A 16,203-nucleotide genomic window follows, 5' to 3' on the forward strand; every position below is an offset into this window, starting at 1 on the left:
GGCAGTGATGGGGCGGGGCGCGGGCTGGACGCTTCCTCCTGCCCGCGGCTGTCGCTCCATCCTTCTCCTTGATTCCATGTACTTGCCCGTGAGCAGCCACCCCTTTCGCCGCCTTCCCCGGTCGCATTGCCAGGCCTGAAGCGGGTGCCGGGCGCGGGTGAGCCGGACAGCGCCTTGGGCAGCGGGACCCGCCGGCGGGACGGGAGGCTGGAGCCACAGCCCGCCTCTCGCCTCTGCTTCCCGCGTCTGTCGCAGCCGGCAGGCTCTCTGCCGGGCTCGGTCAGCAGCTGCCTCGGAAGCCTGTGTGACAGTATTCCCTCTGGAGCCGGACGCCAGAAAGGCGAGAGTTTCTTGGGAGTTAAAAGGATTCCCAGAAAGTGGCGGGGAGGGAGCGGTGTGTCCAGCGAGGGGCACAGCCGGTGGCTCAGGAGCGCTCCGAGGTGCGGCTTGGGAAGGCGCAGTAAAGAATTTGTGCTTTGCTTGCCCCAGTCTTTAACGCCTCTTTTTTAAATCTTCATTTCTTCTTCTTCGGTTCGCTTTGCTTTTTGATCCCCACGCCTTGCGGTAGCCATTATTGAAGTTGCGACCTAAAGGGACTTTTTCCTTTCTGTGCCCGCTATGGCTACTGTGCGCAGCGGGAACGGGAATAGCCTCGTTCCTCGTGTGAAATCTTGCAGCTACCCCATGCGTGGGCAATGGTGCATTAAAGGCTTTAAGGGGTACTAAAGCAGTGAGGCAGAAGGTTGTTATTTAAAACTTTGCTTGCCTGCATGTGTGGCACGTTTTTCACTGCTTTAAAAACAATACTCGGTAGGTTCTGCTTGTTATGCTGGCCCTTGATTTCTGCAATATCTATCTGAATTTCTTACAGCCATTCTCGAAAACCTGACTACACAAACTCTATTCACTGGGCTCGTTGTTGATGGGTTCTTGTTTCCTGATTCTATATGTAACAGCTCAGTCTCTATTCATCCTTGGTAACTACTGAGTTATATCAGTAGTTGTTTTAGCACCGTGTGTTTAAAATTTAAAGGCAGGCTACAGGTTGTGTGTGTATGCAGTGTGTACCCAAGTTTGCTGGCAATTTGTTTTTAAATACTTTTTTTTTCTTCTATTTATTTGTGTATTTAACAGTTCTCATTTTTTAAACCTGTATAATATAGAAAATGCTTTGAAATTGATTCTCTGTTTTATTTTTTGTGTGTTGTGACAGGTTGGGCTTTGCTTAAGTTCTTGACAGAAGATGGTCTCAGGATGCATCAGCTAGTTTTACAGGCATTGGCAAATAAAGTCAGCAGTGCATAGAGTGTGTTATAGAGGTATTTTTTGCAAAATAATGTTTCTACTTGGATATAACACCAACTTCAGTTCCAGTCAGGTCTACAATTCAGCTAGACTGATGGACAGAACAGGAAATAGGGCAGTAAGACCTGTCAAGTCTTGCTGTCTGACCCCAGAGCTATATTCTTTTTCACATGAGAAATCTAGTGTGAATCTTTGTGCCCCGACTGTATGATATCATCAGAAGATGATCTGTCATCTCTCCTTGTCTTTCTTCAGGGGAAGCAGATTTTCTCTTCCAAAATGACTTTACGAGTTCTGGTTTTGTGTTTGGCATGTTCTGGGCTTGGAAAGGCAAATGGTAAGTTGTGTTTCTTGAAATCTGGTTGAAAATATTTGGAGAACGGGTTTTAGATTCCCAAGACTTCAACAGAGTAAGAGACAAAAATAGGTGAAATACAGTTTGCTGGTGCTGTTTGACACGTGTTACGTAGCTGAGACAGAGACATAGAACTGGCAGTTGTGACACAAAACCTCCTGGAGCAGCATTTAGAGATGGGAGGGACAAGAAGCATCCCATATGTACAGTGACACTAGACACTGTTGTTAACCTAAGTTCAGAGCTTCACAGAGTGGAATGTCTCCTGAAGAGCTGCCTTCCCTCCATGTCAAATGCACTGTGAACTCTGAAACTACAGTTCAGAAAGTCTTTTTAAGCCATTTTGCTATTTACTTCTCTGATAATGGCTTGGTGTGTATTTCCCGTATGCATTCAATCTTCCTCTAGCTCTTAGGAAACAAAAATCAAATATTTGCTGAGAATGGGAAGCCATGAGCTGATTTAGTAAAACTTAAGAGGGAAGTCTGCATGGATGGGTACAGAAACAGGGTAAGTCTTTTTTTCTTCTAAGTAGGTTAGAAGAAAGTTAAAGCCTCAGCCAGTGTAAATCAACATAACTTCATTGATTTCTGGGAGTATGCAGGAGATGGATTTTTTGGTATGGGAAAACCATAGGAAAAATAGGTAACTGAAGCAGTTGTTGTGTCTGTGGGTAACCCAGGCCTTGGAATCAGCATTAGGCTTCTGAATATGTGTGATATCTGCCCATTTCATTAACTGCTTATTGTCATTGCAGTGGTTCTGGTGTCTGAGCACAGAGAAGTGAGAATGGGTGACAATGTGACTCTGAGCTGTACCCTGAAAAATCCCATGGATGTTGTGCAAGTGACATGGCAAAAGGACTCGGAAGGATCACACGATAATATAGCTACATTCAGTAAAACAAATGGATTAAAGATTCAGAAGCCCTATGAAGACAGAATGAATTTCACAAGTTTGGAACTCTACAATACAAGCATAACTTTTTGGGACACTAGAATGGATGATTCCGGATGTTACAAGTGTCTCTTCAATGCTTTCCCTTTTGGCTCCTTATCAGGAGATACTTGCCTGAGTGTTTCTGGTAAGGTTCTCTGCAGGGCTGTGCTTTTAGTGAAATAAGTGTTTTCTCACCCACAGTATTTCCTTGAGCAGATTCAAGAACTGCAGTGATAGGAGCATCCCTTGGTGAAACATGATGTAGAAACAGGGCACTACTGCTGTGAGCAAGACTCAGTGGGTCATATTCAACACTATTGTGGTTGTTTTGGCTCGTTTGTTATTCCTTGAGTAGCAGCTGAAAAGCAAGGAGTGGGATCTTTGTAAGTCTTTGATCAGTCCCAGCTGGAACTTGAGCAAACCAACATTGCCCATTATAGTTTCCTTTTTGTGCAAGGTACAACCCCATTGCTGTTAGCTTCTCTGCCAAACCCTACCATTGATAGGGAATTAGCAGATAGGACTAAGAAATTGTTTTACTTAACAGGTTATTTTAATACTTGGATTTCAAATTGATCGAAATCTTTGGGGTAGAAATCCTTTAGTACTTCAGTATGGGGGAAGGAATATTGAGTCATGGAGGGGACCTGACTCAAGGAACTCTTCTTGCATCCTTTGCCATTGGGCTCGGTGTGGATCCAGGAAGCTTTGCTCTGATTCATAATGGTTAGACTGCTACTACTGCTTATGACCAGGTGCACACTGTGGTGATGACTTGTCTCATTTGTTTGTTGGAAGGTCTCAATGCATCTGCCCATTACAACATTTCTGAAGGTCACTTGATAGCCATCTGCAATGCTGATGGCCTCCCAGAGCCCACCATCACCTGGAGCAACCTGTTCAATTCTACTCCTACACTGACGAGAGTCAGGCACAAAAATGGGATTGTGTCCATCACCAGTAAACTGGAAATCTACAACAGTCAGAGCATCAGTGCACAGGATTTGACCTGCACAGTAAGCAACACAAAGGAAGAAATCAAATTGCCTGTGAAAATAAAAGGAGGTAGGTGGGCAGCACAAGCAACTTGTTAGCATTAACTTGGCCTCCATATTTTGCAGTAGCATGTTTGGACTATGTTTTACATGTTTTACAGGAATCTTCTGGTAAGAGGAGGGAATGAGATGTGTTTCCTATTTGCGTTCATTGTTGTCTTTGAGATAATAAAATACTGGAAGTCCTGTCCAGGAGGGAAAAAAAGGCAGACTAATCAGCTAGGGAGATACAGGGTTTATAGGCACTATGCATATTGCAGCAAGTTGAACTTAGGTCACATAGTTAAACTTATGAAGGTCACATAGACCTTCATAACATTTTTCAACTGCCTAAAAATAAGTATGTCAGCTGATACCTATTTAGATGAATAAAAACTCCGTGGGTTGCTTGAGGTATTCAGAGGTTTTGAAATTCATAACAAACTGTCTCTGAACCAGATGTTTCAGTTCAACTTAGTATGTTCTGTTGTATTTAACCTGCGTATTATGTTTTAGTTTCTCTGATGTTTTTGCTAAGGCACGTATCCACTGCAGTAATGGTCAGGGAGGAATAGTACTTTCAGGCATACAGGGAGGGGGTCAGTTGAAGATACTTACATTTGGTTTGTACAGAAAACTTAAATACGTTAATGTAATATCTAAATATCTTGTCGTGTTAACTTTTTTTTTCTTCCAACGTTTTGTTCAGCTGGAAGGACTTTCACCCTGGTTCTGTAGATCAGAAACAGAAACATTAAAAGCTGAAGTACCGTTCTTAGGTGATACAGGGGCATTGACTTGGATGATTTAAAATTGATATGTCTCTAAATCCAGAGCCTTAAAGGGAAGACCACATGTAAATTAGCAAGACAGGAAAAGCAGCTTGTAGCTGTGGGTTAATTCTGAAATTTTATGCTCAAGAAGTGATTGTTATAGGAATGGTAGTAAAGAGCAGGATCTGATTTTTAATATCTTCTCTCTAAATGTTCAAAAGCAGTTTAGTTCTTAATTCTGAATTACGTTGTTGAAAAAGCATATTAAATCTTTTTGTCCTGTCTCAAATATTCTTTTATTTTCGTCTTTTAAAAAGAAAATGTGTATTTCAGAAAGCAGAAAATTAAGACTGTTGTTATTTCTTGCTAAGTGGATAAAAAATCAGCTAACAGCTTGTTGTTTTAACAATCTTATATTTTAGAGGATGAGAAATTCAAATGAATAGTTCAACATACCTTTGTTAAAAGACATAATAGTTTTGGCTTGGGTCAAATAAATTTTAAGTCATACAGTTTTCCAGCTAATGTCAGTGAATACTGAAATGAGCCTTTGTATTCGCATTTTGATTAATGGCACTCAAAATGAAGACTCCATCTATGTGAAGTCTAACCAGAGAGGAACATTAATGCTCAGCTGTTGGGTAGAGCTATTTGCAGGCAGCAAAACATAGTGTCTTCTTTTCTTAAACTTTATGTAGTCTTTTCAACAGTGTTAAGTGTTTGAAAGTAAAAATAATAACTTTCTGGGTGAACAAAAAGACTCTTCTGAAAGTGTTAAGACTTGTATGAAGTTCTGTTTGTGTGTGCACACCTACCACTGTGTTAGGTGTGGCAATGGCAGTTTTTCTTTGCCATAAGCACATTTTTTCTTCAAATTTTCTGTGGACAGGTAATTTTGTTTTTGAAGACACATAGGTTTACTCTCTCTTCTGAGCAAATGCTGCTTTCATGTATCTTAGCAATACCTGTAACCTTATCAGAGGAACCTCTGTCATTAATCGGACATCCTCCTGGCTCATTTTGGTTTTTTTCTCTATAAGCTAAATTAATTTGCTGGGGTTTTTTTTGTTTTTTTACAGAAGAGGGATCATCATTGCTTTGGCTGGCGATTATTGTGGTGATTTTAGTAGTCACCATAGTTCTGGTTTTGCTATTCTGGAGGAAGAAAATATGCAGGAGAAGGTGAAGTGGTGAGTCACTGATGTGTGGAAACACATGGTTTTCTTAGAGCCCATAATAAGATCTGATCATATGCAGAGAAGAATGAGACTTTGTTGAGATACCGCTGGGGCTATGGGAGTCTCGTATTGGACAACATAATAATAATAAATAATATTAGTAATATGTTTACAGTTTTTAGAGGTTGCCTCAGTTGCATGTACGTTTAAGAGCTGTTTGCCCACTGCCAAAGAACAATCCAAGGCCGAAAATCACGAGGGAAAGATCCAGGCAGAGCAGTACGTGCTGCTCACGGTTTGCTTTCAGGTAGCAGTCTCAGCAGAAGTCATTCACTTCTCTTTCACATTTTCCTGGAACCCCACGATGTGTAGTATGGTCAGATAATTTTTGGCAAATGAAGTGAACATTGGAGGGAGACCCACTCAAGTCTTAATTACTAGTAACGTAATGAACTGAAAAAATTAGTGAGTGAGGACACCATAAGTTTCAGAAATCACAGAAATTTGATGGTCATTGTTAGTTTCACTCTTGTTTAACTAAATCCAAATGCCATGTCTGGCGTTAAATTCCCCTTATATAGTTAGAAAGTCCAGTACACAATAACTCAGTTCCTGACTATTTGGATACCTTCTTCAGGGTGATAATGGGATATAAAGAAATGTTTCAAGGAGTATTTCACCTGTCTATTGTGAACTTAGACCTGCAGCATCTATATTAAGAGGGGTTGACCTAATGGATATGCTACTGCCAGAGACAAAAAAAGTTTCACTGAGAAGAAAGAGAAATGAACAGTTCTCACACCCCAGATATAATGCCTTAATTGTAAAAATATGTGTAAGCCTTCCATTGATCCTGTAAACAATTCAGAAGATAAAATTTCTTGTTGAGTTTTCAGACCTACCTGGAAGTTAAAGTGCAAGGAGTTTGTTCTTAAATACTGCTTTTTAAAGGATCAGAAGAAAAAAGTGAAATGCTCACAAGAAAGATGTATCTCTATTCTAGAACAACCATTCCAAACACAAATGAGCTTGCACCAAGCATACCTTGAAATTGAGACCTTGAGATGAGGTGATCTGATAGAGCTTTGGGCTCACCCCCTAGAGCAGATATGAGATTGACCAGGAAAAGAGAGTGCCAAAAAGCACAGATGCTGCCTTGCAGTGTTTTGAAGCCCCTTCATTGCATGGCAGATGAGAAGAACCACACTGGGGTGCTGTGTCTGCACTGGGGCCCGAAGCTGGAGCAGTGTTGCTCAGTGAAACACTGGTTGACAAGACTAGGTTGATCATGTTTAGACTAGGCTGGGCATGCTAAAGTGTCCTAGCATGATTCTGGCCCTTGGATGACAGCAGTTCCCTGGGCAGTGCCTTTATGTGGGTTCAGTGATAGTTTATGATAGGGCCAGCTCCAGCAGGCAGTGACAGCAGGTTTCTTATGCCCTACACCACCCCCTAGGTATCGGGCTTGGAACCCCCAACCATTTCATGTATCCTTGTGCCATGACATGGGTCATGCAAGACATGATTTACTGCTGCTGAGACACTGCTGTGATGCACAGCAACAGAGCTTGTACATTATTTGGGAAACCTTGAACAGATCCCCCTCCCCTGTCTCATTGGGAAAGCATAAGACACAGAAAAGCATCAGTTGCAACTGAACTTCAGTTGAAAGCATCCGTTTCAGCTGCCTCTTCTTCCTTAGCTAAGGACTCAAGGCTTGAAGTCCCTCTGTGTCACCAAGAGAAGTGGGGTCTCCTGTCCTGCTGTCTGGGAAGACATCAAGATTCCTGGCCCCACATACATGCCAACGCCGCAAGGTCAAGACATAATGTAAATCCCTGTTCACTGGGGCAGAGGGCATACATTAGATGAGCAGTATTTGGCAGTGTGTGTGAGTTTGTTGGATTAAAATTTATCAAGAAAAGCAGGATTTAAATGACATCGGTCGTTTGTGTTCTTTCCCGTTTTTCATGGGTTTTAATTAATGATGCAAGGCTGTGTCTTCTGCAGTGAGCTTGTAAGTCGTTGAGTCTCCGTTCTTTTAATGTAGTCTAGTTTTTATCAGTCATAGTCTGTATCTTTTCAGTTTCTCTTTGGTCTTGAGTTTCAAAAATGTAATGCGCTGACCTGGATTGTGTTTGAATAAAAGCAACATTACTTTATCCAGAGTAGTTTTGACCAGCTGATCATATTCCTTCATACAGCAACCATCTTAAGGAAATGTGTAGTCTGTCTTCCTAATTTACATCTGTTTCCCTGAAGGCATCATTATTTTGTTTGCTGTAAAACTTCAGTGGTGGTGCAGTTTGATCACTCTGACACCTGTTACAATCTGATTTTTTTTTTTCTCACAGGATGCTCTTTTCTGCTGGTGGCTAAAGGTTACTTACAGTTTATCTTGTATATGATTTCACTGTCACTTTCCTGGCCATCCTTAAAATGCTAACAATATCTGTGGAGCTACAGTAATTTTTACCACTATATTTACAGTGCATTACCTCTTCCCAAGTACTGTGATGAGGAAATCCCCTAAACTTTCTAGCTATGGATCCTAGTCTGGTTTTGTGGTGACTTGTTTTTTCCTTGATCATCTGTAAAATATGTTTATGCTTTTTAAAGTACTGGTTGTTGTTGACTCACCCAAAAGAAAGCCCTTTTGCAGAAAGCCCTTTTCTGGTTTTATCCTCCATTGTCCTCAGACTGTGTTGGAATGAGGAGTGGCGCCCACATACGTTCTTTTGGACATGCTGTTTTTAGCAGCACAATGGAGAGCTAATAGCACTGCCTGCAGAATGCCTGGGTCTGTCTGGCCTTCAATACTTCTTTTCATTCTGCACTAGATAAGAAGCACAGCCTTTCCAGGCTTGTCAAGATGCTTGGTTTTTAAAGTAAAGCAGCAGCTCGTCATCTGGGTGGCTGGGGACACTTCTGTGACAGTTTCTTCTGCTTCTGCTCCTCAGAGTATGGTTAGTTTTTGCTTTGCTTTGATTTTTGTTGTTTCCTTCCTCTTCATGGTACATACTTGGGAATCAGGTCAAGAGCTGGAGTTGAAAGTTGATGTCCCATCCCTCAGGCATTTGCCTTGTGTACCATTTATAGAGCATACATACATTTTGGCTCTCCCTGAAAACACCCCAAGTGAAGTGTCTTCACAGCATTTGTGGAAAAGTCACTTGTTTGGAATCAAACTGAGCAGCCTTGGCGGCAAGTGCTGACACACAAGCTTTGGAAAACTCGCGTCTCATCCTCCATCGAGTATGCAGGCAAACCTAGCTGTGCCTATCACTTGATACAAGTACAATGAGCAGGCTGCAAAGAATCACCAGGCACAATTTCACCCATGCCTGGAGTTTATTGGTGCTGCTCATCTGATAAAAAGTTAAATCCTTTCACTCCTTACTCAACTAATAGAGCTTAACTGTAGACCACACCAAGACAAAGCAGTCCAGTGAACAAGCCAGGTGCCTGGGTAGATGCAAAATAAAGGCTATCAGCCTGCATGAATGTCTGTGATTTATCTGTCATTTATGTGTCTCAACTTGAATGCTTTCCATAGCATCAGTTGCTTATTTCACAGCTTGCAGGATACTCATATTTCAGCCTGGCCAATTAAAAAGCTTTATAGTTCTCAGGATGTAGCAGTCTGCAGGGGGATAAATTTCCACTCATACTTTTTTTCTGGAGGCATGTGCTGACCTGTGAGGAAGGACTAATTCACAAATGCATATAAAAGGCCAGAATGGTTGTTCGGTTTTGGTTTTTTTTGTTTGGTTTGGTTTGTTTTTTGAAAATCATGTTGATATCTCTTGAGTAGCTGATGCAGGTTTTGCCATGTGGAAAGCTTCAGAAATAGTCAAATACTATGCTTGTGTTTACAAAAAACTATAACAAGAGGGGGGGGGAAATGGGGCTTCCAATTGAATGGCTATGATATTGAATAGATGAGAAAGCTGAACAGAATAAGTTAACCTGGAAGAAGAAAACTTGAAGAGTCATAGAAGAGACTAGGCCAGACAAAAAATTCTGTTCTGCAGAAAGCACCAGCATAGAAGTGTGGTTTTCCTGTTTGGAAATCAAAATATTCAGGTTTTCCTTCTAGTGGAGATTTCATGGAACTCAGATGTAAGCAGCATTGACTTTGCCATTTAGTGCTGTGGTTTACTTTAACTTGTTCAGTTAAAGGTTGGACTTGATGATCTTGGAGGTCTTTTCCAACCCTAATGATTCTGCAATTCTGTTCGTGTCTGAATACAACCAGCTATCTGTATTCCAAAGAAATGCTGAACCTTGATGTGCTTCATATGTTACACAAGTACTACAAAACAAGTTGAAAATAACTCTTGGTTATGAGCTGGAGATCACTTAATACCCTGAGTAGGAATTTAAGATGCCCTGGTTGTTACCTTTTGAAGTTTGATAGTTGCTACAAATAGCACAGAATCAGGTCTGGTGAGTGTAAAATAGCAACTTGGCTGATCAGCTATAATATGTAGGTATGAGAAACCGAAATTTTGGTGGCCAAATATGTCCTGGAGGGCTGGGAAATAAATGCTATATGGGAAATTCCAGTTATTTGGATAATTTTATAAAAACAAGTGCTTAGTTACACTTTTCATTGCTTTGTTTGTAGTAAAGACAGTAATGAATTCTGGAAGAGTCATTTTAGCAGTGTTCTCCACTGTTTATTCAGTTTGGGGAAGGCTTTGTTTCTAATCTTTGGCTTAAAAATTACATCAGTTCTTATTTTATCTTTTGGCTTGACATGTTTCTTCTGTGGATTTCCTTTGACATACATTTGGTTTTCTTATTAGCAAGAGACTCAGTATTTGAGAACAATATAGTAGCACTTTGGGTTTAGGAGAATTTTCAGAGTAATTTTCCCAGAGAAGACTGCTAAATACCAGACTTTCAAATGACAAACTCTGTCTCTTTCATGGGGCAGATGGATATAATGCACCCTGCTCACAGAGGAATGGGTTTCTGGCCGTCATGTCCCAGCTGGCGAGGCTCATTTTAGAGTAGCCTTGGTTTCCCCTCAAGTGTGGCGTTAATGTGAGTAGGCAATTATATTTGTCTTCTTTTGAATTCCTGCAAAATAGGAAAAAATATGCAGTGAATATACAACAGCCTCATCCCTTTACCCTTCTTAATACTACACCAGAAAAAAGGCCAAACCCAAGCCAACCAAACAAAAATCCCAAAAGCCACACTGTAAAAACAGTACAGCCAAACAGACTGAAATAGAGCTCATGGGAGGAATTGAAAAAACAACAACCCTCATGCAGAAATGTCAGTGAAGGGGTAATTCTGCTGTCACGCTGCCCATCAGGCTTCCCACAGACATAAATATTTTGCAATGCAAGTGAAGATGTTTTCTGGGTTTAATCACACACTGCTTCCAGACAGTTCCTGTTCCCTAGTAATTCCACTTAATTTTACGCAGAAATGTCCCTGGCAATACCTGCTGGTCTGTATCATATATAGAGGGAAGATGAGCACTGTTTCCACGCTTTCCACACTTTAGTGCTACCTGTTTTCATTGTGAAGGACAGGGATGGCTGGTGCTTTGTTCATTTTCCCATAATGTTTTTCCCCAGTGTGTTTTGCTGGGAAAAGCATGCTCTTTATCTTACTTTCCATTTAGAAGAGCCAGGAAAAGGGAGTTGCAGAGGACGAAGGAGGGGAAGGTCACATAGGTGAATTCTGGTCTTCTGGGCCACAGCTGGGGTTTTTGTCTGGAAGGATGAAATAAATCCTGTTTTGCTATGAACAGGATGAAGGCAGTGGTGTAGGAAACGTCTTGGAATTTGTCCTGTGCATCTAAGGGGAAGGCATTGAAGTCTATGCTACTAAAACCCAGAGCCTTTTGTTTCCGAACAGGGAAGCTTTTAGTATATGTGACTAGTACATTTTCTATCCTGTGCATCATATTTGTGCTCATATTTCATTATGAAGTAATTTTCTGGTCCTTCCTTCTCCTTTTCATTCCAACAATAGGGCTTTGTATATAACCAGAGAATAAAATGGCTGGCAGCTGAAAGGGAGAAAAAATAGCATTCCTGTCATACGTGAATAGTTGCCTCGCTGTTTCAATTTCTCATTCACTTCCTTAGTAAGAATTATTTACATACTCAATTCCAAAATACTTTACAAAATACTTCAGCTGTATGCAGGGTTATTAGATAATGAACCTTTTTCATACTCTTCCACATGAAAAGTAAAGATGCCATATATTTTATTATTGTCTTCAAAGCCATGTAAAAGTAGAGTTACAAACTGGATCTCAAACATCTGAATGACATTCTAAAATATCAAGCTATTTATATAACCAATATATGTGTGTTAATTAATTATTGGCGTATTATTACCAGTGAGGAAAGTTGGTTTACTTTTCACAGTTTACAAACCTTTTGTATATTCCTTATGTCACTGTCATGTTCTGAATTCTGCAGTGTGTGTGATTTCCAGAATTAAAAAAGCAGGGAAGGTCCTACATTTTTTCACCAAAGGGTGGATTTTTAACTGTTGCTCCCTCCTTTCCCCACTGTGCATTTTCTTCCTTCTGTCCCAACAGCAAACACGGTGCTAAGCAAAACCTGAGATAGCAACACAATGGCCACAACTCATCCTTTCCTGGGGTTGTTTTTGTGTTTCCTAGGACACTGGAAGATTTCCATCCATCTACCAGATCATTAGAGACCAGCAGCCTGAAATCAACATTACAAATATTGACTTGACTGTCTGGAAAGAAGCAGCAAAAAAAAGGGAAAGACATCATATACGCTGCCCTATCTAGAAGCCGAGCTGATCGCTGAAATGACTAACACAATGTTTGTTATCTGGTCTAGGCCCTTAATCTTAGAAAGCAAGACTGGAGGGACCACTTGGGCTGCTGCCCTGCTGAGGAAGAGATTTTGCCAGGCAAAACCTTCTTTGTCCATGCCACTCTGGGACTGCTGCTGTGCAAAATCTGTTTGTCTTCTTCCAGTTAAGTTTTGAAAACATCCATGGATAGAAGCTCTGCAGGCTCTCTGGGGATTCTCTTCCAGTGCCTAATTGTTCTTGCAGTACAGAGAGATTTTTGCCAACATTTGTCTGCAGTTTCCCTTGCAGCAGCTCTGAGTTCATCGCCCTCTTCCTGTCATCTGGTTCTTCTTCTCTTATCCAGCTATTCCAACTCCTTTTTTTCTGTCTGGAAAGACCTGCTGGACTCAAAATCACAGGACTCAAACCACACCAAATTTGTCAGAATTATTGGGGAAGGGCAATAGGTCTCCAAGCAGGTGACTAAATAAAGGCAATAGCAGCCACAGTTTGGAAGGAAGAGTTGTAATTTATATAATATATAAGTAACTTACTTTATTTAAGTTACTTTATTTGACTTCTTTCTAATCCTGGAATGTTTTCTTCTGGTTTTTTTAGGGATGTGTGTGGTGGGGTTAAATACATAAGTGAGGAGGAGATGGAAACAAATGCCAGTAGTGGAAGCATTGTCTTCTCCATCTTTCCTTTCCTTTCTGTTAATACCCTATCCTACTCCTTTCTGAGCTGTCAAAAGTCATGGACTTTGCCAATTGTTTTTGTGCTCACCTTACACCCAGTTCTGAATAGTCTTCCTGTCTTCATCCATTTTTATTGTGTCTTTTTAAACACAGATAAATCACTTAGCTGGCTGGGCCTTATTGGCTGGGATGTCACATGCTGAACTCACTATCTTAGGTCACTACTGTGGCTGTAATGATATCAGGTGGCAGTCTGACAGAGACTGAGCCTACTGATTCATCATGCTTTTGGTGGCAGATAAAGCACTGTTCTTAGGAGCTGGGAGGTAATTCTGCTCCTGTCTCAGGTCAGATTGGAGCTTCTCTCCCACCACTCCCAATTGCTCATCACTGCTGATCCAGCCTTTTCCAGGCTTAAAGTTCCAGTTGCCTGAGCCCCTCTTGCTGTGCAGCAGCAGGGTGCTCATGAGAACCATGCACTGCAGCTCCTCATCTTTGTGAGGGGTTGAAGGCTCCAGGTACCCTCTGCCTCTCTGCTTGTTTTGGTTGGGACAGAGTTAATTTTCTTGATAGAAGCTAGTATGACACCACCTTTCCAACTGTCCCCATCTCTCCTGGGGGATTGTGTGAGCAGCTGTGTGGAGCTTAGTTGCTGGCTGGGGTTAAACCATGAGAGCCTCTGAGCACCTTCACAGGGCTCTGTGCCTGCCCCACAGGGCGAAGGCTGCTAAAGACAAGCCTACCTCTGGGTGTACCTTCTTAGTGACCCATTTTACTGACAGGACAGACAGATGGGAGGACTGCAGACAGCGGTTGCCTCTGGTAATTTTTTGTTCAGCTGATGAGTGCTAATATTAGAGGTGCTTCTCAGTCTTCTTTCTGTCTGAATGTTTGTCATTGTAATGAGATCACTAACACCATTCTCTTTTCTTTTGGCTTTGATGAGCATTACTGCATCTGAAATACTCCATCTTACCTGAGTGCATGGCATTTTGAATTGTGCTTTTTGTGTCAAATATTTGCTAAGGGTACAAACTGTCAATCTGAAATATCAGCAATGAAGATTTAAAACTTAGGATTCAGTGTTCAGAACAAGTATTTTGTTCGTTTCCAGAGCAGTGGCCTCTCCAGAACCTGGTACAAAATTTTTGTCTGTATGTTTGCTCGTGTTACTGAGGATGTGAGGGGTGGCATTTGCTCTACTACTGTAGGCACAGTATGAATTATTTATTTGTATATTTCACTTTTTCTAATTAAAAAAAAAATGTGATCCAACCAAAACACCAACTGGTCCTTTTCTTTTTTCCCCTACTCGTTTGGGATACCAGAAATGTGTCGTTGCAACTTGGGCTTTTTAATAGTTTTGATTTATACTTTGCTTCCTTTCTGTACAGAAGGTGGGAGTTCATGGAGTTTTTAAGGTGTTTTGGGGTGTTTTTTCTTTTTAAAAGAATTTTTGAGCAAAACTTTTGAGATAAATTTACAGAAGTATTTTTGACCATAGCAGCTGCAGTTTAATTTAATTCAGATTTGAAAATAACATCAATCCGTGTATCCTGTATTTTTACAGTTATTGTCTGTGTCATGTTTGTTGCTTAATTATTTTTTATCTAAAATTACATGCTCTACTGATAGATTGTCTGTCTTGTTTTTTGTATTTCCCTGGATGAAAAGAAGCCAAATAAAGCAAATTTGAACACATGGCCACATGATTTCTTTCATTTAGAGCATGGTACTTGTGAGCTTTTACAAATCAATGAGAGAAACATCATGCATGAGCTCTAAGTGCATGAATAATTCCTTTGGGAAAAGCAGTTGTGACTCAGTGTACTCTTTAATGCATGTGGCCTTTTGAGATCGTGAAACCACAATAATTTTTGTTTCTCATGACATCAACTTGCACTTTTCTTCTTAAAAGATGTGATAATGAGAAACTTGAATATAGTTAAAAGGATGTGTCAATACCACTGTATCCCTAGAGGAGCTCAGTGTCATGGGACTATGTCCGAGATCTTGCAATACTAGTGAAAGGCAACAGTTTACTGCTTGTCTGAGCTATATTTGTTGGTAAAATACAATAGCCAGTTGATTTCCAGAGGTTTTCCAGGGATTGCAACATAAACTCTTGATTTTCTCAGGGAAAAAAATGGTTGCTGCTGATGGCTTCTGAAGAGCTTCCTTCTGGATTCTGGACAAAAGTGCAAGTCTTGTTGCTGCCATGCCTCACTCTGAGCAATGGGAGATTGTAGTTTCTTCTTCTGGGAATTCATTGTGATAGAACAATGAATAACAGTTTTAAATTAACAAAGTGTGAATTTAGATGATGTATAAGGAAAAAGTATTTTACAGTGAGAATGGTAAAACACTGGAGCAGGTTGCCAAGAGACATGGTGGATGCCTCATCCCTGGAAACATTTAGGGTCAGGCTGGATGGGGTTTGAGCAACCTGGTCTAGTGGAAGATGTCCCTGTTCATTGCAGGGGAGTTGGAGTGGATGACCTTCAAAGTTCCCTTCCAATCCAAACTCATTTATGATTCTAAGAACCTGACACTCCCAGATCAGCCAGGTTGCCTCTCAAGCCAGCAGTGCTGCTCCCCTGAGCACAGTGTAGGGCGAGCTGTGGTTTTCAAGGAAGAGCAATGGTTGCCATGCACAAGAGCAGAAGAGCTGCTTGCCTGGCCCAGGAGCTCCTGGCAGAGCTGGGTCAAGGGCTGCTTAAGCCACCAGTTGCAAGGTGGGTTGTGGCTGACACAGCAGGGCAGGAACCTAACAGTGTGGGCTGAGGTGGTTCAGGCTGGGGCTGAAGTGTGGTTAGCAGAGTTGAGTGACCTTAGAGTAGATTGGCCACCCTTAATGTCACAAAATGAAAATGTGCAGAGCAGCATGTTTCCTAAGGGAAACCTTAAGGTTGCTGTAAAATGTATAAAGGTTGATTTTTTGGCTGCCTGCCTGTTTCTCAGAACCTGTCAAAATGTTTGCTTTAGTTTTCAAGTCACAGCGCATTGTTTAGTTTCTATAGCTGTCTCCTCTCTTTGTGTGCTTTTGTCCCTGACATGCTAAAGGATGTCGTTCGTCATTACTCTTAGTCTTGAATTGTGCTGACATAAGAGACAAGG

General features: G+C 41.2%; 1 protein-coding gene across 10 annotated transcripts; it reads left to right on the forward strand.

Annotated features, from left to right (window-relative positions):
* Positions 1-5: 5 nt before the first annotated feature.
* LOC146445400 (OX-2 membrane glycoprotein-like) lies at positions 6-14,367 on the forward strand. Of its 10 annotated transcripts, none has more exons than XR_014854854.1 (7): positions 6-440; positions 1,214-1,642; positions 2,418-2,744; positions 3,398-3,664; positions 5,486-5,596; positions 8,425-8,550; positions 12,243-14,367. XR_014854854.1 is itself a non-coding variant. In XM_085073426.1 (7 exons), the coding sequence occupies exons 3-6, from the start codon at positions 1,585-1,587 to the stop codon at positions 5,590-5,592; spliced, it is 759 nt and encodes a 252-aa protein (XP_084929552.1). In that variant the 5' UTR covers positions 6-440; positions 1,214-1,319; positions 1,561-1,584; the 3' UTR covers positions 5,593-5,596; positions 12,243-14,367. The 10 variants fall into 10 exon arrangements, 9 of the variants coding, with proteins under 9 accessions (XP_084929552.1, XP_084929558.1, XP_084929514.1 ...); XM_085073426.1 differs by lacking the exon at positions 8,425-8,550 and having other exon boundaries at positions 1,214-1,319; positions 1,561-1,642; XM_085073432.1 differs by lacking the exon at positions 8,425-8,550 and having other exon boundaries at positions 6-340; positions 1,214-1,319; positions 1,561-1,642.
* The last annotated feature ends 1,836 nt before the right edge of the window (positions 14,368-16,203 follow it).

Source organism: Lichenostomus cassidix, chromosome 1, assembly GCF_008360975.1.
Source record: "Lichenostomus cassidix isolate B80296 chromosome 1, HeHo_3.0, whole genome shotgun sequence".
NCBI classification, from domain to species: domain Eukaryota; kingdom Metazoa; phylum Chordata; class Aves; order Passeriformes; family Meliphagidae; genus Lichenostomus; species Lichenostomus cassidix.